The 26103-nt window shown below is 37.2% G+C and overlaps 2 protein-coding genes across 5 annotated transcripts; both read left to right on the plus strand.

Annotated features, from left to right (window-relative positions):
• The first annotated feature begins 17154 nt into the window (after positions 1 to 17154).
• LOC125647123 (uncharacterized) lies at positions 17155 to 25436 on the plus strand. 2 transcript variants are annotated; one of them, XR_008801071.1, is made up of 5 exons: positions 17155 to 17248; positions 17593 to 17689; positions 17942 to 18155; positions 18444 to 21506; positions 23628 to 25436. XR_008801071.1 is itself a non-coding variant. In XM_056158404.1 (4 exons), the coding sequence occupies exons 1-4, from the start codon at positions 17180 to 17182 to the stop codon at positions 18988 to 18990; spliced, it is 927 nt and encodes a 308-aa protein (XP_056014379.1). In that variant the 5' UTR covers positions 17155 to 17179; the 3' UTR covers positions 18991 to 25436. The 2 variants fall into 2 exon arrangements, 1 of the variants encoding a protein (XP_056014379.1); XM_056158404.1 differs by having other exon boundaries at positions 18444 to 25436.
• Positions 19155 to 25436, plus strand: LOC130052689 (uncharacterized). Of its 3 annotated transcripts, none has more exons than XM_056158402.1 (2): positions 19155 to 19255; positions 21183 to 25436. In XM_056158402.1, the coding sequence occupies exon 2, from the start codon at positions 21188 to 21190 to the stop codon at positions 22196 to 22198; it is 1011 nt and encodes a 336-aa protein (XP_056014377.1). In that variant the 5' UTR covers positions 19155 to 19255; positions 21183 to 21187; the 3' UTR covers positions 22199 to 25436. The 3 variants fall into 3 exon arrangements, 2 of the variants coding, with proteins under 2 accessions (XP_056014377.1, XP_056014378.1); XM_056158403.1 differs by lacking the exon at positions 19155 to 19255 and adding an exon at positions 19824 to 19957; XR_008801070.1 differs by lacking the exon at positions 19155 to 19255 and having other exon boundaries at positions 21149 to 24746; positions 24788 to 25436.
• Positions 25437 to 26103: the final 667 nt, after the last annotated feature.

Below are 26103 nucleotides of genomic sequence, written 5' to 3' on the forward strand. Positions count from 1 at the left end.
AGCCAGGACATAAATCAAAATAAAGTAAAGGTGTCTCTGAAAATGAATCGAACCTGAATATGAAACCAATACGAATCTGAAGAATTCCGATCCCGATTAAAACATGATGGAATTCTCGCCACGTTGTCATTAAAAACATTTTTTTTAAATTGCCTAGATGTTCGGGTGGTCTAGCATGCTGGTCACATGATGTTATAGGAAATTTGGTTTCGCAGGTCATGACTTAAACCCGTGTGGGGGCGTGAGTTTTATATCCAATTTCATCTTTGATTTTCATTAATAAGATCGAAATTGTTTTTGACGTTGGAATATTTTGAATGCAGAATAGCTATCAACACATAAATGATAATGATTAACACACAATTTGCCATTCTCTCACCAGAGGGTGCGTTACGCAAGCTTCACATACACCTCTGTCAACGCTTGGAATCTCGTGACAATATAATCAGATGATATAAACAATAATTCTCGGTTTCCTTTCCATTTAAAAGTTCTGGTAAGAGATGATGGCATCAGGCTCTTTTCATAGCCCACTGGCACTTGATTAAGTACACACTTCCCATTTGGCTGTTTGTCTCTTATTTCACAAGTTTTATCATATTTTTACAGCCTTTCTTAATTTTCATTTCCACGTTTACATTCAAATCTTTACGTGGATGTCCTACATTCATACGTAGTTACGAAGTAGTTCCAAATTTAGGATCAGAAAACGGCGATTTTAAACAATTTACAGTAAGTATCAATTTAATTGCACCAAAAACAGTTCATAGTAGGACTAAGTATTTAGTCGAAAACATGTTGAATATTAGAAAATTTTACAAGATATATGTAAAAAGCCATTGACAGAGGTTTAGTACGAGGAGCGCACGGAACTCTGGGTAGAGATGACAATTCGCGCCATGCCCCGATTATCAAAACTACTTCCGGTACCAATCTAAAACCTGATTACACCTGATAGGAATAATTATTTCCAGATACTACACCTCTCCCCTTTTTAGTTACTTGACACAATTAAATTTTGAATCCACTGTCAGTTCACCAAAGTTACTAGAGTTTCAATCGATAGAGATAATCCAGGCAAAAAAGACAACTTATCACACTGAATACATGAATTTTTTTAACAATTAAAATGAACCATGCAAAATTAAATGATAATAAGGACTTACTGGTCTTATGTACTTGCAGTGGATTATTGTGCCCCTATTTACGGCAAAACATACTTAAACAATCAAGACAAAGTAGATTATTCACTTTCCGCACAACACATACATGTAGTCCTTCAACTCCTTGGGCATTTCTCGGTTCCTCTGACTACGTCGTGGCGGTGTCTTGGGCAACGTACTTTGCTGAGGGTGTTTGGGCACGGTTTGACTAGCTTTGGGTAGCACCAGTAAGTCAATCTCTATTTCACTATTGTCTCTTTTCCTAGACTTCTCAAACAACTCTGCTCTGGCTTCTGGACTAACTTTCCTGAATTGTGAAACGTTTCGCGTTCCCTGTCAATCGACGGTGATCATTAGTCTTTCTTGTTCGTCACAATTCCTGGTTCCATCTTTGGTTGTAACATGTCTTTGTGGTGTTCTCTTTTCATTACAACGGTATCACTTTTACAAATATCTCTTAGTTTTGCACAGTTTCTGCTGTCTGTGTACCCCGTGTGGACCCTGACGTGCAAAGAATAGGTCATCAGCACCCACTTTGCCTGTCGTAAGAGGCGACAAAATAGGGGCAACCAGTTTACCGTGGGTTGTAACCTGAAGGGACGAAGAGAGGGATCCTGGTCGCTATGGGTTACATACACTGTGGTTTATATTGTCTGTTGTCCAACACTCCACTTTGGCCCCGACTTCTGCTAGACGGGAAGTCAGGTTTGACCCGACTTGATCAATCGGCTGGTCATGCCGAGCTGATATCTTCATGATATAGTATTGATGTACGAGCAATACCCTTATAATGAACTTTCCTGTTTTTGCAATTTTCCAATACGCCAACAATTCTATGTTGATATCCATACATCAAGTGGTGATCAGTCAGGGACATTTTATCTGAGTATAGATTCTTTGTATCCTTAGGGTCAATCGGATAAATTTTGTCTGAGTATATATTCCTTGTATCCTCTTGGTGTCAGTCTTACAGGAAGTCCGTTTGACTTGACATCACCCTTTTTGGCGCTGCGATGCGGGCGGGGAGCAAGGAATCTGAAATATTATTCATTCTACTATGGCTACTTCAAAAAACGTTGTTTCTGAACAGCTTTAAAGACCACTCTAAATATGGAGCAGATTACTCCTGTTACCGAGCGCTGGCCCCGTCTCATCACACTTAAAGCAGAAATATCAGACAGGAAACAGGAGACAAACCCTTAAAAAAAGGTCTACAAGGAATAATTGGAACTCCAAAATCCATCAAAAAATTGAAATATGGAGCTCTTCTTATAGACGTTTAAAAAAAACAATATTATACTTCCTTGCTAAGCTTGAAAGATCTAGCTGGTATACGTGTCATTAGTGAAACCCACGATAGATTAAATCAGAGTAAAGACCTCCCTTTTGACAGAGATCACGACCTGGATGACATTCCTGAACAGGAAATCCAAAAAGAATTGAAACACCATTGAGAGATCAATATCAAAAGGTTTACTAAAACAAAAACGGAATGAGAACATTGAATCAACAAATATTTATTTATTAACTTTTGGAATGCCAATACTCCCAACAAATATCAGAGTCGGGTTTTACCAGATGAAAATAAAATGTTTATACCAAATCCGCTGCTTTGTTTTAAATATCAGCGATTTGGCTATGGCCAATCAAATTGTAAAGGCTCCGAAGCCTGCGTCAGGTGTGGTGATATGGGGGATGATGGAGAAAGGTGTCATAATGAACTTAAATGCCAAAACTGCAAAGGTGACCACATGGCCTCCTCTAAACAGTGTCCAATCTGGAAAAAAGAGATACAGAAAATTAAAGCAAACAAACGTTTAACTTACCACGAGGTCAAAAAACGTTTCAATATGTACACTGTCCATAAACCAAATCTGCCATCATACATGTATGCAACAGTGTTAAAATCATCCTCAGTGAAGGTTATGTCGACTCAAGTCTGTGAGAATGATTCATTCCCACAAACTTCTGTCAACAAAAACAATTTCTTTGTTATCCAAGGACAAAGGTACAACGCATTCAACATCTGCTTCATCGGGGCCTTCAGCTAAGGATGTAGCTGCGATCAACGCAAAGTCTGCGGAACCCGTGGCTGCAGATGCTGCCAAACCATCTAGAAGACGTAACTCATCTCCTAAAAATAAACCAATGAAACAGTATAGCGATTGGGTGCCCAAGGGGGCGGACGATCCCATCGTTATACATAATAAATTTTGAGTCTTGGAGGAAATGGAGTATACACCATCACATTCCTCATCACGAACCCGTAGCCTTTCTCCAAAAAATAAGAAAGAGAGGATATCTCCGGTAACACATAAGAAATCATGAATCATCCAACATTTATTCAATGGAATTGTCGAGGTTTTAAAGTAAATTTCAATGAACTATCATTACTCATTCAGAACCATCATCCGGTAGTCATATGTTTACAAGAAACACATCTGAAAGACGCAGCTATGTTAAGGCTTCCCGGAGTTTGAAATGCGTTCAAAACATTCATTGGATTGCGAGGTTGCTTTTTGGTTTTCACTTGTAATTTATATACTTAAGTACAGACAATTTATATAGAAGGTTCTCTCGGCTATATATTAGCATATCTGTTATGATATCACATGACTTCGTTGATCACGTGACGGTCATTTATAATTGTTTCAAATGTTTCACATAAATTTATTCAGCGCAGCTCATTTAACAATTATTTTAAACTTTTTGTTTGATAAATGAACTCACCGTATCCTTGTGTAACCGAAAAGTGCTTGGGAAAAATGGTAGTATTACTTGCGCTTCTGCTTCATACTTAGATATTTTATTGAAAGTAGACACTAACGGCAAACTGACAACTCAACTGTATGACAAACGGGATGGTTTCAGCTTCTCCATCGTCAACTTCCCATATTTGTGTATCAATATTCCTTTATCACCTGCATATGGTGTTTATATATCTCAACTTATTCGATATGCAAGAGCTTGTTCTGCGTATAGTCAGTTTTTAAATCGAGGTGAGCTACTGACAAACAATTTGATGGTACAGGGATTTCAACAGTCTCGATTGAAGTCAGCATTTCGCAAATTCTATTATCGTTATAACGATCTAGTTCGTCAATACAACCTCGCATTGGGTCAAATGCTGTCTGACGTGTTTCATACCGATTGTTAAGCCGTTCTTGGCACACTGATTTTGACTGCTGATAACTCCGTTTACCTGATCAGGATATAGGGCTCACGGCGGGTGTGACCGGTCAACAGGGGATGCTTACTCCTCCTAGGCACCTGATCCCACCTCTGGTGTGTCCAGTGGTCCGTGTTTGCCCAACTATCTATTTCTGTATTGCTTATAGGAGTTATGAGATTGATCACTTTTCGTTATCTTCACCTTGCATACAAAATTGACGTATTTCATGAAGAGTTCAACTTACCGACACATTTACCTACAGATTTGAGGGTAATCTGTATTCAAGCAAAGCCACCACTCATTTAACCAAGCAAGATTCGGGTTTAAAACATTTTTGTTACGCAATCCTTTGTCTTTTTAGGCTTTTATATAGAAGAAAGTCCATTTGTAGTGAAAAGGTTACCTGTAGGTGTCCAATAAGTTGACAATTGCTGTCCATTATTTTTAAGAATGGACAGATACTGTTCGTTCTTAAAAATAATGGACAGTAATTGTCAACTTATTGGACATCTACAGGTAAACCCAATAACTTATTAGACATCTACTGGTAGGCTGAAAATAAGAAAAAGACAATACATTTGTCAAAGAGATACAAATTTAATTTTAAATTCCCTACAAGTAAGAATCAACACAGATATCGGAAATATCACTAAAACACTTAAAAAATGATATTTCCCTTTAGTAGAATTATCTGCTTCAACTCGTAAGATTCACAATTTTTTAATTCCATTGGCCATTACTATATCGCATCAAAACTTAAATTTGAAAGACATATTTCCATACTGTATTTGAATTTCGCTGGATTCAGAGGCACATTCCGAAACTTCTTCACAACGCTTTTTTATGTTTTCTTTATTAGTATATCGTAATTCTGAATTATTATTTTTGCTTTCATCAATAATTTCACTTCACGACATAGGTGTATTGGGTTCTTTTGGCTGGCGTTAATTATTTCCTCATCCAAATATTCAAAAACACAATGCTTTTCAGATCAAAATTTGGCTTCATAACTTTTTCACCCTCCATATCCAGAATATTTGCAATACTTTCACTAAAATCCTTAATTTTTGACTGTGCAATGAAAATGCTCTCCCCATCAGAGGAAAACATGTTGATATGGCTCAGTACTATAGAGTAAGTGAATATAAAACCTGCAGTAGAAGACTACTAACCTGACACTGTCCAATAAGTGAACAAAAGAAACAGACTTCTATGCAAGACTGGTTATATTGTCAGACTATTCAAAATAGCTTTATTCATAATTATCATTGTCAATGGGTTTACCTGAGACTGTCCATTCTTAGAACAAAATATGTAATGTTTTAAGTAGGATATAAGTCTCAAACTGTCCATTCTGTGAGAGAAAGAACTGATCTCGGCCCTACGGGCCTCGATCAGTTCTTTCTCTCACAGAATGGACAGTTTGAGGCTTATATCCTTTATAGAGAACAAACTCCTCTTACGATTTCCGTAAAAGATCTCAAATGAATCCTCATAAATTGCCTGCGCTAGACTCTTTTATAAACACATCATAAATTCTACCTCTTATCACTCGTATAAAACAGAGTACATTTCAAAAGTATATTTTTCGAAAGCAGTGTAAACACGCTGAATTTCAATCAAGGGTATTTAAACAAACTATTTTAAAATATCCGGACATATAAGATATTAAAATACAATTCAGACACGTGAATTTTGCAATAGTGTTCTTATAGGCAGTTTGAAATAAGGTCTAAAGTTTTCGACACGCTCCCCGTCATAACAGGTCAAGGTTGCAGTGATTTGACGTCATTTGCCATTATGACGTCATATATTGGTAGTTCAGAGAAGTAAATGCATAAAGTGCACTGTGATATTCTATAAGGGAATCCATAACCTACCCGCGGATACAGATAAGATAAATATATAAAAAACATACTATGTAAAACCATTACGCTCAAACAGACAGAGCATCTGGTGGTTCGTCAATAGCAGTCCATAACAACTACATTCATAGCCAAATTAATTTGAAAACAAATATTCAAGCAGTAGCAATTTGTCTTTCTCTTGTTAAAACAATTACCCTTTGTTCTGTACATATTCCTCCAAACTATTAACTACAATCTCGGGAACTTATATATTTAATACAACAACTTCTAGCCACTTTCTTACTTATGTGCGATTTCAACGCCAAAATAGTGACAAAATAACAGATAAAGGTAAATAAAAAACCCGGAAGATGCAATATCTCACCACAATCTCTGTATTTTAAACGACGGTTCTAACACGTATCTTTATCCAGGCAATGGTTCATATTCTTCTATTGATATTAGTATAGTTTATCCCTATTTACTTTTGGATTTGAACTGGTCTGTACATGATGCTTTGTGTGGAAGTGATCATTTCTCTATTATTGTTAAAGCAAAGAATCTTCCAGAAAACAATCCCATTAAAAACTGCACTTCTGCTTAGTTTATATTTATCGATATACATTTATGATATAATAGTTAAGTTACATTTTACACTTTTTTATTTTTCAAAAAACGACGTCCTAGAAATTCAAATTTGTGGGCGCTGAAAAACCCTTAAAAATGGAGTTCATGGCTATAAAGTTTTCAAAAATATTTCAAGTAATAAGAAAGTTATGATGGGCTCAAAAATGTAAAATGTAACTTAATCCAATATTCCTAAATACATGTATATGTAACCACAGCCCCAACTTTAAACATTTTCAGGAGTAAAATTCAAAAACTTTTTTACGTTGCTACAAATGTACATGTACCACGTATCTCAGGGTAAAATGCAACGCCTCTCCAAAAATCATCGAAACCCCCGGTTTTTAAGCATTTTAGTGTAGCTGGACTTGGTAAAATAGAGGTGGACCGGGAAAAATGAAGATTCAGATATACCCCTGGATAAGACAATATTTACCGAAAGTTCGAAACCTGTCCACGTTTTCCTTGCAGGGTGTTAGGGGGAGGGGTAGATAGACAATATTGCTACCATCCCAACCCTATGCGTTTGGTCCCTAACCCCTTTCAAATGGTATATCAAATAGGTTAAGTTACATTGTACACTTTTGGTATTTGCCATCTACTGGGGTTAGGGGTTCTAGTGGGAATTTCAAACTTTTGTAAATAGATCTCAGTGAGATCTTTCTAACCCTTGTGATTACCATAATCATAGGGGGACAAAGTTAAGTTACAAAAAGTGTAAGGTGGAATATAAAGACTCTGGTGTATCCTGGGGTCCGTGTATGCCCAACTATCTATTTTGTATTGGTTATATGAATTATGAGATTGATTACTTTTCGTTATCTTCATCTTTCACGAAAGAACCCCCCTTTCAAAAATTCCTGGATTAACCTCTGTAACATCATATAATGAGCTAACCTCTCCAATCTATTGAATGAACAGTAACAACTCAAAGATATTGAATGGATCTAAAGCATTGCAGATATAGACTGCCCTTACTTGATAGATTATACATATTTGACAACTCAACTGTATGACAAACGGGATGATTTCAGCTTCTCCATCGTCAACTTCCCATATTTATGTAGCAATATTCCATTATCACCTACATATGGTGTTTATGTCTCTCAACGGATTCGATACGCAAGAGCTTGTTCTGCGTATGGTCAGGTTTTTTTAAATCGAGGCAAGCTACTGACAAGCAAGTTGATGGTACAGGGATTTCAACAGTCTCGATTGAAGTCAGCATTTCGCAAATTCTATGGCCATTATAACGATCTAGTTCATCAATACAACCTATCATTGGGTCATATGCTGTCTCACGTGTTTCATACCGATTGTTAGGCTGTTCTTGGCACACTGATTTTGTCTACAGATAACTCCGTTTACCTGATCAGGATATAGGGCTCACGGCGGGTGTGACCAGTCGACAGGGAATGCTTACTCCTCCTAGGCATCTGATCCGACCACTGGTGTATTCCGGGGTCCGTGTTTGCCCAACTTTCTATTTTGTATTGCTTATAGGAGTTATGAGATTGATCACTGTTCGTTATCGTCACCTTCCATCCAATGTATACGTACATGTAATGTAAAATAAATAAATAAGTATACTAAATGCAAATCGTAATAAAAACTTAGAGAAAACTAAACGAAACGATAAACACTAGTTGAGTTGTAGTCTCTTGATAAATTTACACCACATTGATAAACACATGTTTCTTTTGTACCTTATGTACCAATACTTTTATAAACTCCGAGTAAACTGAACTTGAACTTGTCTAAAATATTTGTAGTCTTTACAAGCCCAACTTCAATATAAATGTACCTGACATCCGTAGAAAATTGGCATATCTATAGGCTTAAATTAAAAATTGATTTGTTTGATGTACTCCGACCGACCCGTGAAATTTGCCCCGACCCGATCATTTTTTCCGTACTTGGAAATTTTAATTTTTTTTTATTTCCTCCCTGGAAAATAAACATTCTTCGAATTAGTATTAAACTTGATGCTATTTTTTTTATTTGGACTAATTGTTTTACAGATTTCTTGTTATCAAAATGTCCTTAGGGCTTCTTTCGGTTCTACTTTCTTTTTGATAATGACCATTTGTTAATCCGGGAACTTTTTAAACACTTTTCTATGTGAACGATCAAATATACCGCATCACAGCTCCAAATTACCACATTATCTACCAACAAGATGGAAGAAGGAGCTACGAACTCCCCCGTCGAGGCCTGATCGTATTTATGTACAAGAGTTTGAAAGTCAATGTTATTTAAATAAAAAAATCACGTGGGATAGCGCACCAAAATTATGGCGGACCACGAGTCGGCGTTTATGTTGGTCTATATTTCTGAACAGGCACGGATATTATTTTGATATGGAATTATTTAAATGTTATGACGATTTAATAGGTGAACAGCACTTTTACTTTTCTCTTAAACTGAAACACACGAATGGAACACGATCGTCACAACAATTTGAACGGTGCGGGGAAATCGGCTTTAAAATTATATTGGGTAACATTAAAACTTATTGTAAATTGCTGTCATCGGGCAATTCACTTGGATATTCATGGATCACATTAAAGTGATTGCTATTATGAATCGACCAGTGGTAATAAAAATGGGCGTTAAATAATTTATATATTTATTAACAACTGTAGACGTCCTCATCAGTGTCGAATGCAAAACGTCCCGAGTAAATTTAAGGAGACATTGGAAGATTTACGTGTATTATATACAATGTGTACAAAATGATTGTTCTAAACTCTATTCTGTCTGGCAGCGTTATGTGTTTAATGAAAACATAAGAAAATTGGTAAATCTGATTTTCAAAAAAAAAAAATAAAAAAAAAAAATTCCGACCTACCTAACCGAATTGAAAAATGTGGGTCGGAGTACATCAAACAAAAATATTTTTAATGATGGCCTAATCATATATATAGTTGCGTCAAGCGAAAAGGGACCTTCGTGACGTTCATGGAAAAACGTCACAATCGATCAAAAAAGTAACGTTGTTGTACAGACGATAATTGCCGGGGGGAAAAAACGAGACCGCTAAAAAGAGTTTTCAACAGAGATAATACCACTACTGGCATCCCATGGATCTACAGGTAGCGCATTAATTTTTTAATGACATGTAGTTTAAGATTTAAATTGTGTTACATTGTCCCCGTAAAACACAGTGTACGTTTATGCCTGTATGGATCTACATAGGGCCTATATATTCTTGTACATAATCAAAATAAGCTTACTCCCATTAAAGAAATATTGTTCACAAAACTACATGTATGTCTATATATTAAAATATGTAAGACTTACTAGGTATATTGCTTACGATAATATTGTGATCTGATGGAAACAGACGACAACACTAACCAACGATGTCGGCACTGTTATTTAATGATAATAGTCGTAGAATAAGTATAATAATGGGTAAACATTCTCCTAATAAACGGATATATTTAAAGAACTATTGATTATGAACTTAATAGAGGCACTTGACAACAGTAAACAAAATGTTTATCCAAAGATTCTTTTTTTTTCTGACAATACTGTATTAATTTTATTACGAGGTTATGTAACGTCGAAATGGTCAAATGGGAACGTTCTCAATTTCTGACACGAAGATCCCGGTTCAATTCCGATGGGAAACATTTTTTTCTTCAAAATTGCGCGTTTTCTTTTCTTCTTTTTTTAAATTGCAAATTCATTTTTTTCTTCAACATTATTATCTTTTATTTTCAAAGTTAATATAAACATTAAAGTATTTTCATAGGAATGATTATTTATAAGGTGTTGCTTTAGATATCGAATTAATTATTCTTTAAATAACGTTCAAGCAGTGATTTGTTTTTAATTGATTTTAAATGAACTGTAACTTTGTTGAAGTTAAAGGCGCTTGCATTTTAAAAATCCTAATAATGCATATTATATATTATTTCCAAATACTACTTTTTCAATACTTTACATGTACTTCTAAATATATAATTTTGCCTAAAGAACAACTGATTTTTGAAAAATGTATTATACATGTAGCTAAAACTATGAAATCACAATAACATAAATTAATTGTCAGAAAGGTAGGCAGACTAAAAGAATAAATCGATTCTCCCTATACTAGTATATTTTGGTATCGATGAAAGATAAATAGATATTCAAAATTGATTTAAAAAGGCAATATACTTTAACCACTACAAACATTAATTTTGTATTTACACCCACCCATTAAATAAAGAATATGACCCTATTGCTGTCTTTTAACACCAATACTAATTTGATATCCATACTTTTCACTTTACAGGATCTAGGACACTTAGACGATAAGTATTTCTCCCATAGGCCTACAAGATTATAGAAATACAATCCTAGGTTAGATGTATCCGACGGTGATGTAAGCGATGATGGCAGTGATGATGAAATCAACAAAGGTTTTGATCGACAAACTATCAGAAACAAAATCGATATGTTTGGGAGAAACTGTTTCACCGACAACAACGAAGAAAGTCAAAGTGAAGGTGATGGTGACATCTCCATATGAGTGTAAAAAGCCTTGAAAGGGACGTTAAACAGTATTCAATCAATCAATCGACTAGAGCTGCAATGAACTCTGCAGAGAAGTTAAGATGTTCATTGGGTCAAATGCTGTCTGACGTGTTTCATGCCGATTGTTTGGCTGTTCTTGGCACACTGATTTTGACTACGGATAACTCCGTTTACCTGACTAAGATATAGGGTGTGACCGGTCGACAGGGGATAATTACTACTCCTAGGCACCTGATCCCACCTCTGGTATAACCAGGGGTCCGTGTTTGCCCAACTCTCTATTTTGTATTGCTTATAGGAGTTATGAGATTGATCACTATTCGTTATCTTCACCTTTTATTCTATCTTTATATGAACTTCCACCTTAATTGAGAAAAAACCCAAACAGATTGAATGCTACATCAATCCGCCATGTTGAATGCATAATATCTTACTAATTACATTTTCATTAATTGCATGCATTATGTGTATATATTGACCCCCTTCCCCACGGTAAATGTATGCATTTTGCGAGATTTACAGAAATACTTTTGTTGAAAATTATAAAATGGCGGACTTAGGGGGGGGGGGGGGGGGGCGCAGCAAATGTGAATTTGATATTTCAGAATGAGTGTGACAAGTACATATAACAATTGTTTGAGTCTATATAGTTAATGTAACTGTGCAGTGTACATGTTGGCGTGTTTTAAAGTTAGTCTTCATGCATTTAGAGATTGAAGCAATTAAATATTGGTAACTGTTTACCCAACATATTTATTTTATCATCGATCATTACATGGAATGCCATTTATCAAGGGGTACCTAGATAGTATATACAAATGTTCATAAGCAGAACGAAGTAGGCAGTACCATAGAGAAAGAGAAATCGCACAGCCCTCATCATCTTAGGAAGATTGGGTGATGATTGATTGAATGAAAGTTGAAGATAACAAACAATGATCAATCTCATTAACTCCTACACTGAATGCAAAATAAAGTCCCCTGGATACACCAGAGGTGGGATCAGGTGCCTAGGAGGAGTAAGTATCCCCTAACAGCTGGTCACACCCGTCGTGAGCCCTATGTTTCTTTAAAAGGTAAACTGAGCAACCCATCGTCAAAACCAGTGTATATCAGGTTCTTTCCGTGAATCAGAATCTAAAACAGTATATTAAATTTACGCGAATCTTATTTCACTATTTCATAGTCACATCGAAAATATAATTCACGATTATTTAAACTAAGTAAAGAATTGGCGGGGTGGGGCATTTTTACGTTTAACTCTTTTAATGTAAAACTTATAGGGTACCGATTTTGATGCACCAGATGCGCATTTCGACAAATGCCAGTAATGTGTCTTCAGTGATGCTCAAGCCGAAATTTGGAAATTCGAAATAACAATAAACTTGTAGGAGCTAAAAGGAAAACTAGAGTGCCAAAAAGCTGGAGCCAAATGTTTAATGCAAAAATTCAGACAATGAAATGTTTTACACGATTTCTGAGTTACTTTACAACCAAATCTCAATATGGATTATATTCCTACTTCTCTGAATTTTATCTCTGTCGATTTCGGGTTTTGCTCGCATGTAATCGTAGAGCTTTGTCAGCCATTTCCTCCGAGTGGCTTCATCTGGATGAGTCCTAGATCGATCTTCACCTCGCCATTTTCAGAAGACGTGCTCAGCTGATCACACACCTGTGCTGCGTACCATTTTTCAAAAACAATTTTGCACCTTTGTTTACACTCAAGCAAATATGTACATTTAGCGGCATAGTAACGTAAATCACTGTTCATTATCTTCATCTTGCATAAGTAACGTAAATTAGTCGATTTGGAGAAAAGTTTGCAGTGAACTCCTCCATATGGAACAAGCTCCAGCGAATGTAGTTGTAATGCAAAATATTTATCGATAATTGTATTAAGAGTTTAAAACAGCCATAAACCATGTGCTGTTACAGGTATTGGTTGATTGAGTATTGTTTAACATCCCGCTCGAGAATTTTTCATTCATGTGGAGACGTCATCATTACAAGGGTTGCAAAATTTAGACCTATGATCAGCGCTTACGGCCTATTGGGCAGGGAGGGATCTTTATTGTGCCATACCTGCTGTGACACGGGACCTCGTTTTTTGCAGTCGCATCCGAAGAACCGCCCTCATTCAATGACCTCCTACGACAAGCAAGGGCTACTGAGGATCTATTTTAACAGGTTGGGAACACTTCCCCTGTAACAAGATGTTCTCGCTAAAACGCGATTATTCCTCTTTAGCGAGGCAATAAACATTACCATAAACAGGTGTTTTGATTGAAAATAATGGCAAATCCCCCAAAAATATAACCAACGTGGCGCGAATCGCCTCTCTAAATTGAGGTCACAGCCAAGGAATTTCATTTCAACGTTGGTGCGTAAGAGAGAAGGAGGCTGGTTTCCAATGCAAATCGTGGGTACCTTTGTTTTGATATCTACATTTTCAGTGTTATCGGGCTTAAAAATGGTATAAAACGACAAAATGTACCTGAAAAATATTCATCCCACCTCATATTTCATATGTGCAAAGGAAGTAAAGATCATGTGCTGCAGTGACCAATGATATCTGCTGAAACTTTTCATCTTTGGACAAATTAAGAAAGTACGGAAGGACGTTAGGAAAATAACTTTGAAAAGCAAAAATGCATACATATTTCGTACTTGCATCTGTATGAATATATTAAAGATGTTTATTTTAGATTGAAATAGGTGTTCTAACCGTTTACCTGATCAGGATATGGGGCTCACGACGGGTGTGACCGGTCAACAGGGGATGCTTACCCTTCCTAGGCACCTGATCCCGCCTCTGGTGTGTCCAGGGGTCCGTGTTTGCCCAACTATCTATTTTGTATTGATTGTAGGAGTTATGAGATTGATCACTGTTCGTTATCTTCACCTTGCATAGTATACCCATATTGTTTATTGATTGAGAAATACATCTTGGTAGCCGACAGTCCTATATAACGTTGAGAGATATACATGAATTATATGAATAATATACGTCATTAAATACTAAATATATACATGTATTTATCAATATGTAAGTGTATAAGCATATATTATTTAGCGTTCTAGAAGGCATGTATCTACCCCCTGAAAAAGTGGAAATAAGGTTCGGTTTCTAAACGTCAGTTTTCTTAAGTCAAGGTGCGTTTCATCTTTCCCTGGTCTTCAATTCAATTATGTATCATATTTTAACAGTAAAATGCCATCCAAACGAAAATTAGTGTGCATTTGCGAAAGACACCAAGAATTTTGCAGTGACTTCCAAGGAAGCAACGATGTTTGTAGAAGAGACGGGAAAAAGGTTAAGAAAGCTGTTGTTACCAGCTTGGTAAATGAGGGAGCATTATCGGAGAGAGCCCTTTATATCTGCGAGGGTTGCGCACATTATGCTGGAAAAAAAATCATGCCCATTAAAAAACAGAAAACAAACGGTACGAAAAAATTTCAATTACGATAAATTTGCAACTTTTTGTATATTACATTCATTGAATTGTGGACGCATATCAGCAGCATAAAAACATTTAAGATAATTAATTTCAATTTGGGAATAGATGCACAGGTATATCTTGTAATGACATCGTGGAGGCAATAGAAAACAACAAGTTCAATGAGAATGAGATGATGCGGATCTTGAGGTACATTGGGTCAAAGATCTCTTCATACCTTAGCAGAGATGCAAACAAATGCTCCATTCCTTGCAATGATGAAAAATTTATCGAAGACTTTGTACTTTCTGGTTAGTTAATGAAATTTAGTAATATATTTAAATCATATTGTTTGTGAACACATACATTTTCTCTTCTTTCTCATAAAAATAACTAAAAATAATGTATATCACTAGAATAGATCACACAAAGAAACAGAGTTCTCTTGTCCTTCTTGGAAGGCGTACGTAACGGGAGTCTTGATAGAGAGCTTGAAGTAGTCAAAACTGTGGATGCAGTATATTGCCTTGGCAATAGAAGATATGTTGCACCCCATGCTTTTATCCAAAATGTTTTAACGTACTTCCTTACTGGTAGTAAGAGTAGAGTTGAAATTAATTCAGGTAACGATATCCAAAATACATTTACACCACTATTAAAAATATGCATCATATACTTACAAGTATACACATAATTCTGATTAAAAATACAGCATACAACATTAGTTTTAATAAGAAAAAAGTGGGCGCCACCAGATAACTGAAAATTTGTTGAGTGTGGCGGATAAAAAATTAAGAAAAAAGAGCAAACATGTCATTTTTGTAAAGGTGATAATTAAAATATGTTAAATCTTATTTTAGGTTATCCTTCTGGTTCTTACACAACTGTGATAAATTATTTGAAAAGAACCAAACCCCTACACGCACCTTTACATGGAGACATTGTCACTTTCATCGACAATAATCAGGTTTGACAAGTTGCGCTCAACGTTACTGATATTAGTTGAATTTCAATAAACTAGTCCAAATTAATAGTGGCATTAGGAGAACCAGTTTACATAACTTTCACTAAATAACGCAAAAATGGGCGCAAGTTTATTGATGGACCTGAAGCAATATTTTATACATGGTTATATAGGTTATTGAGAGAAAATGGCATGTCCAAGCGACTATAAGTCCAAATGCAGCGTAGTAACAACGGTTGTCCATATAGTGGCCGATGAAGATATGAACTATCAGAAAGAGGAGCATTTTCCTCCTGCCAAATGGTGGACCCCAACCATCACCAAAGATGAAGTTGGAGGAATTTTGAATAAAATGGAGAAGAACCAGCGCATTTTCACGCAATACAGGTATAATTCATGATGCATATTCTGTTTTCCCTGATTTTAACATTTTTTCATTTTGCTTAAAGTATCTATGAAGTCAAAATACAAGTGTATGTTTTTTGACGCAGTTTAATAAATAAAAACGATATGTCGAAAAATTACGTTGATTTTCTGTTTAGTAAGCGAGATATAGGTCAAAAAGTGATCTTCGCTCGAATGCACACCTTTACGACATCTATAACGAGGCTGTTGCTGGTATTCCGGACGTGACGTCACAACACATGTTTGGCGCAATCTGAGTTTGTTTATATCGTGGAGGTAATCGTGGAAGAATGACTGCTAAAGTATCTGGACGTATGTGTGTTGTTGCAGGCTGCAACAATAGACCATCAGACAGTGTTTCCGTGCACGTTTTCCCGAAGGAAGATCGACAGCGTGCTGCGTGGACTCGTTTCGTAAAACTTACACGTGCTGAATGGAGTGGTCCGTCCAATTACACCGTGATTTGTTCCGCACATTTCAACCCCGATTGCTTTGAACCCCAGTATTCCTTGATGAGGGAGTTTGGTATGACGGTCAAGAGACGTTTGTGTGCAGGATCGGTACCGTCCATCTACCCCAAAAGAAAACGGGACAACCTCTACGAGGCATTCTTGTCGTCCCCAACCCCAGAGCGCTCGGTTGTAGCCAAACGGGAAAGAAACAGGGTTTGTCTTTACTGATACAATTTTCAAACTATCAAAGATATCATTACAAGAGAATCTTTACCATGATTAATCTTGAAATACAGGCCAATAGAAACTGGGGGCATCCTTTTTGCTATATAGCATTAAAGCAGTATATACATTATGATTACAATTGAAAACCATAATTAGAGTTAGACTTGCAACACATCGTGGGAAAATTAGGAATATGAAGTACATTCTGGCAAATGTTCAGTATATATACATGTAATATTCCTTTGGCTAATTAATGGTATATTTACTATTGATTCCTAACATTTGTATTGTATATTTTAGGTTCTAGCTGATTTACTTGGTCCTGATCAAGCCACTGAGGAAAGAGAAAATGAGGGCATGGATACAGGATGTATGATGGTAGCCGCAGACACTCTGGGTCCATCTGGTCCAGATCCAGCTACATGTGTAAGTAATAACTAAAGGGATGGGGAGAGGGGTTAAAGTCAGTATTTTAAAATGAGTATGTGTTGATCTCTATATGATTTAATGAACAACACTACTATTTACTAAATTGATATTTCCCATATCAGTTCATGTACATTTGGTACCATTACTCGATTAGGTATTGTGTGCATTTATGATCGGGTTCGGGATCTTACAATCTCGACACCATGAATACACAACCCAGACAAAGCAAGATGTTTGTGTTGAGGTGTATTTACTAAGGTTTATTTGCGTGTGTTGATAATTAGACATTGTAATTCATCTGCCTTATCACTCGTCTCATGAAATATATTTTCTTTTATCAGAATCAACATGAAGAAAAAAAAACCTCACCATGCCAGACAACAGGCCCTCGTGCAAGAAGTGTCAGAGTGCAAGTATCTGCAAATTTGAAAGAGAAAGGTATGTTTCTGTTTTGATAGAGTTTGTTTTCCAGTTATTAAACTGGATCTTTATGTTTAAATTTTTAACAGCAATTTTCATAAATATATTGTCAAATATAATACAGTACATTAACAAAAATATGAATATGATTAATAAGAGGTGATTGTTTAATTAAAAGATGCATGCAAATCTATGATTATAAACCAATTAAAATGTTACAGAATGTGTAGGTCACAGACAGTAAACTCATTCTCTCTGTCTTTTATCAAGGTGTTCAAGCAGAGCTACAACCAAGAATGAGGAGTATCGGAGTGCAGTTTAATGGGAGAGATGATATCCCAGACTCGCAATCAGCACAAAAACCTGCTTTGACACATGACTCCTCTAGTAGTGACCAATCTATGGCTACTCCTTGTGACAGTGAAGCTGCCTCCATGTATGAACCATCAGGCTCCAGTTCAGATGAATCACGGCTTGATATGGAGTGAGTTTAGTTATTTATTGATAGAGACAGGGCAATTACCATTACATTTAGGGCAAAGTTTTGGTAGTTAAATTTTTGCTTTAAATTTTGTGGTCAATATCCTCTCCTCATGAACACGTTTAGTCTAATTCTTTCAAATTCAAATTTTCAATGAGAGTATTTGATATTCTAAAATATTCTAAGTTTATTAATTAATATACATATAATTTTAGAAAACGAAGCTAGAAATTGGTTTGAATGGAATATCTATGAAATTATTGAATATCTCGTGTGTTTTATTTATCTTAGGGGTGAAGTACCACACAACCCTTTAGAAGAAAGGAAGTTCATTGTGAGCGAATCTCAGCTACTTGATCTGTTCAACTGCTGCAAGATGTGCCATCGGTTTGCCAGAGCAGATGTGCAGCAGGTAGTTGGGACCATGGTCCGGATTGTTACGGAGTGTATGTTTTGTGGATACTCCTGGCAGTGGTGCAGTCAGCCATCCATTGGAACCATACCAGCTGGGAACCTTGCCCTGTCTGCCAGCATCCTGTTTTCTGGAGCCCTGGCAGCAAAGGTTTTACGTGTCCTGCAGTGTATGGGGGTTGCCACCATTTCACGGAGAACCTTCGCCACCCATCACTCCTCCATTTTGTTCCCTTCCATTGCCCGTGTATGGAACAGCCAACAGATGGAGTATGTTAGACGATGTCAGCAGAAGGGACAGCCTCTTGTCATTGGTGGGGATGGTCGAGCTGATTCTCCTGGCCACTCTGCCAAGTATGGCTCATACAGCACCATTGACTTAGAGGAAGGCATTGTCATCGACATACAATATCTATTATGTATATAATAACATTTATGGCGAAACTTTTTCCTTATATTATTTATATTAGTTAGTACCGGGTAACCCGTATTGTACCTCTGAACATTAAACCCCGTCGGGAACCCCTATTCAACATTAGCACAGTTTGTATCTGAACCAATGGAAACTTGTGTATAGATCACGTGTCTACTTCTGTTAGAAAGTTTTGATTGTTTGGACTTGTAGAAAGCTGTTGAAATTTGAGAAATCCAGTAATTTTTTATAGTTTGTGCATTGGAGATTTGCACTAAGTGTAAGTGACTTGCAGTTTTGTTTTGTTAACTAGTACATGTTAACATCCTCGTGGGTTGAATCATTGGTACAGTAACTTTGTGCACTCGCTCAGCAGACGCGTCGCGTCAGTGACGATGGCGGATCAAACGTGCAAGGCGATGGTGATAGGACATTCATATGTGCGCCGTTTGGATGTTTATTTGCAACGCCACAACATAATGAACTTACGTTTGGACAACGAAAAATTCCAAGTTTCATTACGGAGAAAGGGAGGTTTATGTCTTAGACATATTCGTTTCAATGCAAAAATTCTGCACTTTGACACAACCCCCGATATATGTTTCATGCAGGTCGGTGAAAATGACATATCGCCCCGTAGCGAACCAGGGAAAATCTCAGAGGACATTTTTTCGCTGGCTTGTTATCTGCGCGACGGAGTTGGCGTAAAAAAAGTTATCGTTGGCCAGTTGTTGCGTCGGCTGCCATATGCGTCCTGTCCACGGTTTAACGAGATGGTACAGTCAGTGAACCACTTGCTGAAAGAAAAGTTATCGGACGTACAAGGGATTGTGTTTTGGCCACACCGTGGATTCTGGGAGTCCCTGTCACACATCGGCCCAGATGGAGTACACCTGCTATGTACTCAAGCCAATGATCAGCCCATAAGGAAGTTTCTGCGGAGTATACGCAACGCCATAATTATTAACGCCAAAGATCTCAGGCCAGTATAAACACATCAAAAATTAAATGCAAACTTGAGTTATTTTAGGCCTTGCCTATGTAGGCCATGGGTGTTATTGGTGTTTGAAACACTTTAAAAAAGCATTCTTCAATATCTTCAAAGAAACATTGGGTATAATGTTTATTTACATTTTACAAAGAAGCAGTCGGTATACTGTTTCATTATTATTAGGAACATTCAGTATAATGTTTACATATTACCAAGAGGCATTCACTATAATGTTTCATTATTGCAAGGAACCATTCAGTATAATGTTTTCAGAATTAACAAAAAGCATTCAGTATAAGGTTTACATAATTACCAGGAAGCATTCAGTATAATGTTTCATTATTGCAAGGAAACATTCAGTATAATGTTTACATAATTACCAAGAAGCATTCAGTATAATGTTTCATTATTGCAAGGAAACATTCAGTATAATGTTTACATAATTACCAAGAAGCATTCAGTATAATGTTTACATAATTACCAGGAAGCATTCAGTATAATGTTTCATTATTGCAAGGAAACATTCAGTATAATGTTTACATACTTACCCAGAAACATTCAGTATAATGTTTACATAATTACCACGAAGCATTCAGTATAATGTGTCATTATTGCACGGAAACATTTAGTGTGTGGTTGCAGAGTTATATAGATATAAACTATATATCTGTCTATATTTTAAAGTAGCAGCAGGGTAGAGTGCAAGGCCTGTGCTATAGAGATACATAAAATGCAATGTCTATTACACTGAGAGGCATTTTAGTATGATATTCCATTGTTATCAATTAACATGAGTATGATTTAAAATTAGGGAAAGGTTAGCGGTATGACGCTACTATTACTACATATTTCCCTGGCACCTACTTATGGTACTATATTTATATTCTTTGATAACTAAAAACAGCCTCCAGATTTGGCATTTAGTTTCTTTCTATCAAGTTATATTATCTATATATTATTGTGCCTAGAGGTGTTCTTTGGGCTATTGAATTTCAGTCAAATTCAGTTATCATGAACAATAGCCCTTGTTGCGATGTACAAGTCCATTTTATTATACAGGCGAACTGTTTATATCTATACTGGATGTCATGTGGTATACTGTTTGGTGTTTACAGTAGTATTAGTTTGCCAACTTTCTCACTCATCAAGTTTGTTGGAAGTTGACTTGCCCCTTTTTCCTTGATGCCCAGATTTACTGTGGTTAATTATGTTTTAGCAAACATGCCAAAGGGCAAAGCCACTTCAAGGAAGCGACCAGCTTCACCCCGGCCCGCTCCAAAGAAGTCCAGTCGTCACAGTACACACAACCCGTCTGTGGAACAAGAGCCTGCAGAGTTGACACCCACCATAGACTATGAAAAACTGGCAAGACACATCGTCCAGGAGCAGGCACGGGCCCAAAATGCAAACGTTCCCCCAGAACAGACGTCTCCCAATTCACGGCACCAAATAGATGGGACTTGCGAGGACATACCCACCACTTCCAACCAAGCCATTTCGAGTGACAATGTCACCACCATCCTTGATGCAGTATTTCAGGGTGAGTCGGCACGCAATCCCACACCCATTACAATCAGTGATAACATACCCTTAGGGGCTACAGTCCCTATGAAAACCAAGTGCAAAATCTGGGCCAATGAATTTATTGACCTCAGAACACTACTGCCCAATTATACAGATGATCCCCTTTCAATCACCATAAAGGCAGGGAAAATTGATGTAGAGCAGAGCCAAAAACAAAAGTCTCCGCTCTCCATCAACCAGTGGATTGATGCTTTTATAACATTTATGTCCATATACCTTCAGAGATATCCAGCGGAGGCATGCAATCTCCTAAAATACTGTGCATACATCAGGGAGATTAGCAGATTGCATGTTGACGAGGCATGGCGGGGATATGATGAAACTTTTCGCAAGTTAAGAGAATCCTCCTTACTTCCATGGCAGCAGCCAGTACCGGAACTGAGGTTGCGGGTTGCTGTCATGGGACCAAAATTCTCAGATAAGTCCCATCCCCCATATGCTAAGAAGTCTAATTTTCGTCCCCAAAAGGTGTGTTTCGCCTACAACCGGGGTGATAAATGTTCAGTCTCCCCATGTAAATATGTCCATGTGTGTCAGGAATGTGGCAATAGACATCCCAGAACAAAGTGTTTTGCTAAACCCAAGCCCCAGCCACACCAACCATCCCGTACCTCTTCCAACCCCAGTAAAACCAGCAATACTACGTAAGGAGCTACTAGGTTATGATTCAAATAAATCACAATACTTAGTTGAGGGATTTTGTAGAGGGTTTAGGTTAGGTTGTGTAGGCGCACCCTTGGGATCTTCACCACAGAATCATAAGTCAACTAGGGACCATGTGGAGGCCATTAATGAGTACATATTGAAAGGAATACAAGCACAACGAATAGCAGGCCCCTTTGATATCCACCTTTAACAAATTTTGTTACATCACCATTAGGCATTGTTCCCAAATCAGAAGTAGGTAAATATAGAGTCATTCATGACTTATCATTCCCCGAAGGTCAGTCAGTTAATACATACATTCCTCGTGAAAATTCCGAAGTTCAATATGATACGATAGACAAAGTTATTTCACTACTACAATATTTTGGGCGGGGGGCTTTTATGGCAAAATCTGACATTAAGGATGCTTTCCGCATAGTGCCCATACATCCATCAGACTATCATCTTGGGTTTACCTGGAAAAGTAAATACTATTATGACCGCTGCCTCCCCATGGGAGCCAGTAGCTCATGCAAAATATTTGAGGAGTTAAGTCAGGCTCTGGTTTGGATCATGCTCAACAAATATCATGCATCGGGGATATCCCATATCCTTGATGATTTCTTTTTCATTTCATCCAGTGTCGAAAAATGTCGGGAGGACTTATCACGGTTCCTTTTTTTGTGTAACCAGGTTAATATACCTATCAATATGGCCAAAACTGTTGCCCCTACAACACAGTTAATTATATATGGCATCGAAGTTGATTCTCTCGCCATGGAGTGTAGGTTGCCCCAGGAGAAAATTATAAAAATTAGCAGCAAGCTCAGTGATTTCTGTCATCGGAAGAAGGTACACCTATGTGAATTACAATCCCTTATAGGCCTGTTAAATTTTGCTTGTACAGTGATAGTGCCAGGTAGGGCTTTCTTGCGACGCCTTATCGATTTAACTTGCAACATCTCAAAGCCCTTCCATTTTGTTTATCTCACCAAAGAGGCACGTGCTGACCTAAGTATGTGGTTCCAGTTCATCTCGCACTTCAATGGAAAATCAGTTTTCCTCCCTCAACAATGGGACTCCTCTGATTACATAAGTCTGTACACGAATGCGTCAGGGTCAATTGGCTTTGCGGCAGTGTTGGTCGAAAGAACTTGATCATTTCCAGATTGCAATTAAGGAACTCTTTCCCATTGTCTTGGCTTTAGAAATATGGGGAGGACATTTACAAAATAGAAGGATTCTTTTTCTAACTGACAACATGGCAATAGTACAAATCATTAACAAACAATCTAGCAAAGACAAAACTATCATGAGACTTATCAGGAGGCTTGTGCTTGCTTGCCTTTACAACAATATTCACTTCAAAGCCAAACATATTAGGGGAAAATTGAATGTAATTGCAGACAAGCTATCTCGTTTTCAATTCCAGGCAGCTCGGCAGCTAGCACCGTATCTGGAGGAATGTCAGATACCCATTCCACACTCTCTTCTACACATTTAGCACATGGGGCACGGACACTTTTATCTGCATCCTTGGCATTATCAACTCAATTAGCGTACCGGCGATCATGGCAACTCCTGCATACATTTCATAGGCTATGTACACAAGATACTTGCATTACCGGACCCTACACAGATGTTTATTGTGAAAAAGATACTAAGGGGTTGTCACAGGTTGTCTCCCACAGTGGATTCACGCCTGCCAATTACCAGAGATATCTTGCTTCAGATTATCAAGGCTATACCCCACACCATTTCTGTTTTGGATTATCGTATCATGTTAGAAGCCCTTTTCTCTATTTGTTTTCATGCTTTCCTTAGACTTGGTGAGGTCACAGTAAAACAAGGCATTACATCAGATAAAGTCATTCACCTTCAAGATGTAGAGTTTCAATACAATGGCTCAACTCCCTCTAGAGTGCAATTAGTATTGCGCTATTTCAAAACCCAAAAAAATGAAGAAGCCTGTCACAATTTGTGTAGAGGGCTCCCCCACACTGGACCATTGCCCAGTCAAAACATTACACCGTTATCTGTCGCATTCAGTCATACATCTGGTCCACTTTTTCAATATAGAGATGGTTCTCCGATTACGTACAATTATGTTTCCAAAGAACTTTCAAACATCATTAAGTATGTGGGTCTCAATCCTGCACTATACAAAGGTCACAGTTTTCGCATTGGGGCAGCAACATATGCAGCACAAAAAGGGTATTCGGAGAATTATATCCAACAATTAGGTCGCTGGAACTCTAATGCCTTGAAACGCTATATTCGCATACCTACACTTTCTCTTTGATCACTTCACCTCTCCTGAATCAGCTCATTCGTTGGTGAAGTTCAAATATTTTATGCAGGTCAGTGTTTGACTGCTGCATCAAGTTGTTGGCTTATTTCACTCATTGGCTGTACCCGGTATCTTTCTATGCAGGCCCATTTTTCACCATATATAACTTTTGCCAAAAATGCCAGTGTCCTACTTCCCAAAAAATGGGGTTTACCATGCACGTCAATGTTTAAGTGTCGCAATTATAAGGTCATTATGCAGGTCAGTGTTTAACTGCTGCAACAACGGGGGTTACCATGCAGGTCAGTGTTTAACTGCTGCAACAATGGGGTCACCATGCAGGTCAGTGTTTAACTGCTGTGGAAAAAAACCCAATCCATTTCCCTTCCCACTTTAAAGTACCTGTTTTAGGCATATTTGCGTGCTGACTCACCAACAGGGTCCAACCGAAATATCCATTAATTACCTCCGTTATGGTTGAATTGTAGTTAGGTTTTTCACAACTTATATATATAAATGTTTGAATTTGTTGCACAATTTACAAGACAGCTCACCTTGGATGGCTCTGAATATGATTTGTTAATCATATCTTTGGCCCTTTTTGTTCGCCATCTTTTTGCTTGTTGTACACTTTGGAACAAGTTTCCAAGGTCTGTATTTTAACTAGTCATTGTTTGTTATTTGTGATAATCATGTATGGGGAAAATCAGGACAGATGTGTTGAAATCCTATGTAATTACATTGTATGTATCTACTGATTTTCCCCTGTTTGAACTGGTCAGTACCATATTTATTTGTGAAATTATCTATATGGGGGAAATCAGAAATGATGGTTTGATATATTGTGCAAGATTATGACAGTGTTCGTGGATCGCTGATTTCCCCCCTTCTTTGTATGAACCTTTATCTTCGTCATTTGTTGTCTAAAATAAATGACATATTTCATTCTCATACAGTTTTACAGTGTTGATTTTTAAAGCAAAAACAAGCTTCGGTGAGCTGTCCTCTTGAAAAGGAAATAGTATGAGACATAAAGCTAGTTCAAGTAAGAGTGAAATAGTGCATCACATTCCTATAATTCAAGTTTATGTATCATATATTTTGTGCAGTTCAGTTCTTAATAGTTTGTTAAAATGTACTTATTACAAATTTAACACACTTCTTTTATTGTTATTTGATTCATAAAGTTGATCTTGATTTACAGAACAATGAAGTGAAGAACAGCAATGGCATGGAAAAAAAGGGACTGGAACGGGCTATTCAATGGCTACAAGTCCACGAGTTACAAGTTGGGACCATCGTCACAGACAGACATCCCCAAATCCAGAAATGGATCAGAGAGAACTTGCCCAACACTGTGCATTATTATGATGTCTGACATGTAGCTAAAGGTATACCACAGTTATCATTATGATAATGAAATTGATTTAATTATGTTCCCCAAACAAAGTTTGGGAACATATTGAATTTGATTTGATTTTGGCATTGTTTTTCACTTATTCAGTTTTACTTGTATTGTTCAATTGTCCTGTGTTGGAGATAAAGATTATAATTGTAATCAAAAGATTTGTATAGCGCCCTATCATCATTTATTTAGTTCTCTAAAGTGCTTTACGAT

This window comes from Ostrea edulis, chromosome 3, assembly GCF_947568905.1.
Source record: "Ostrea edulis chromosome 3, xbOstEdul1.1, whole genome shotgun sequence".
Taxonomy (NCBI): Eukaryota; Metazoa; Mollusca; class Bivalvia; order Ostreida; family Ostreidae; genus Ostrea; species Ostrea edulis.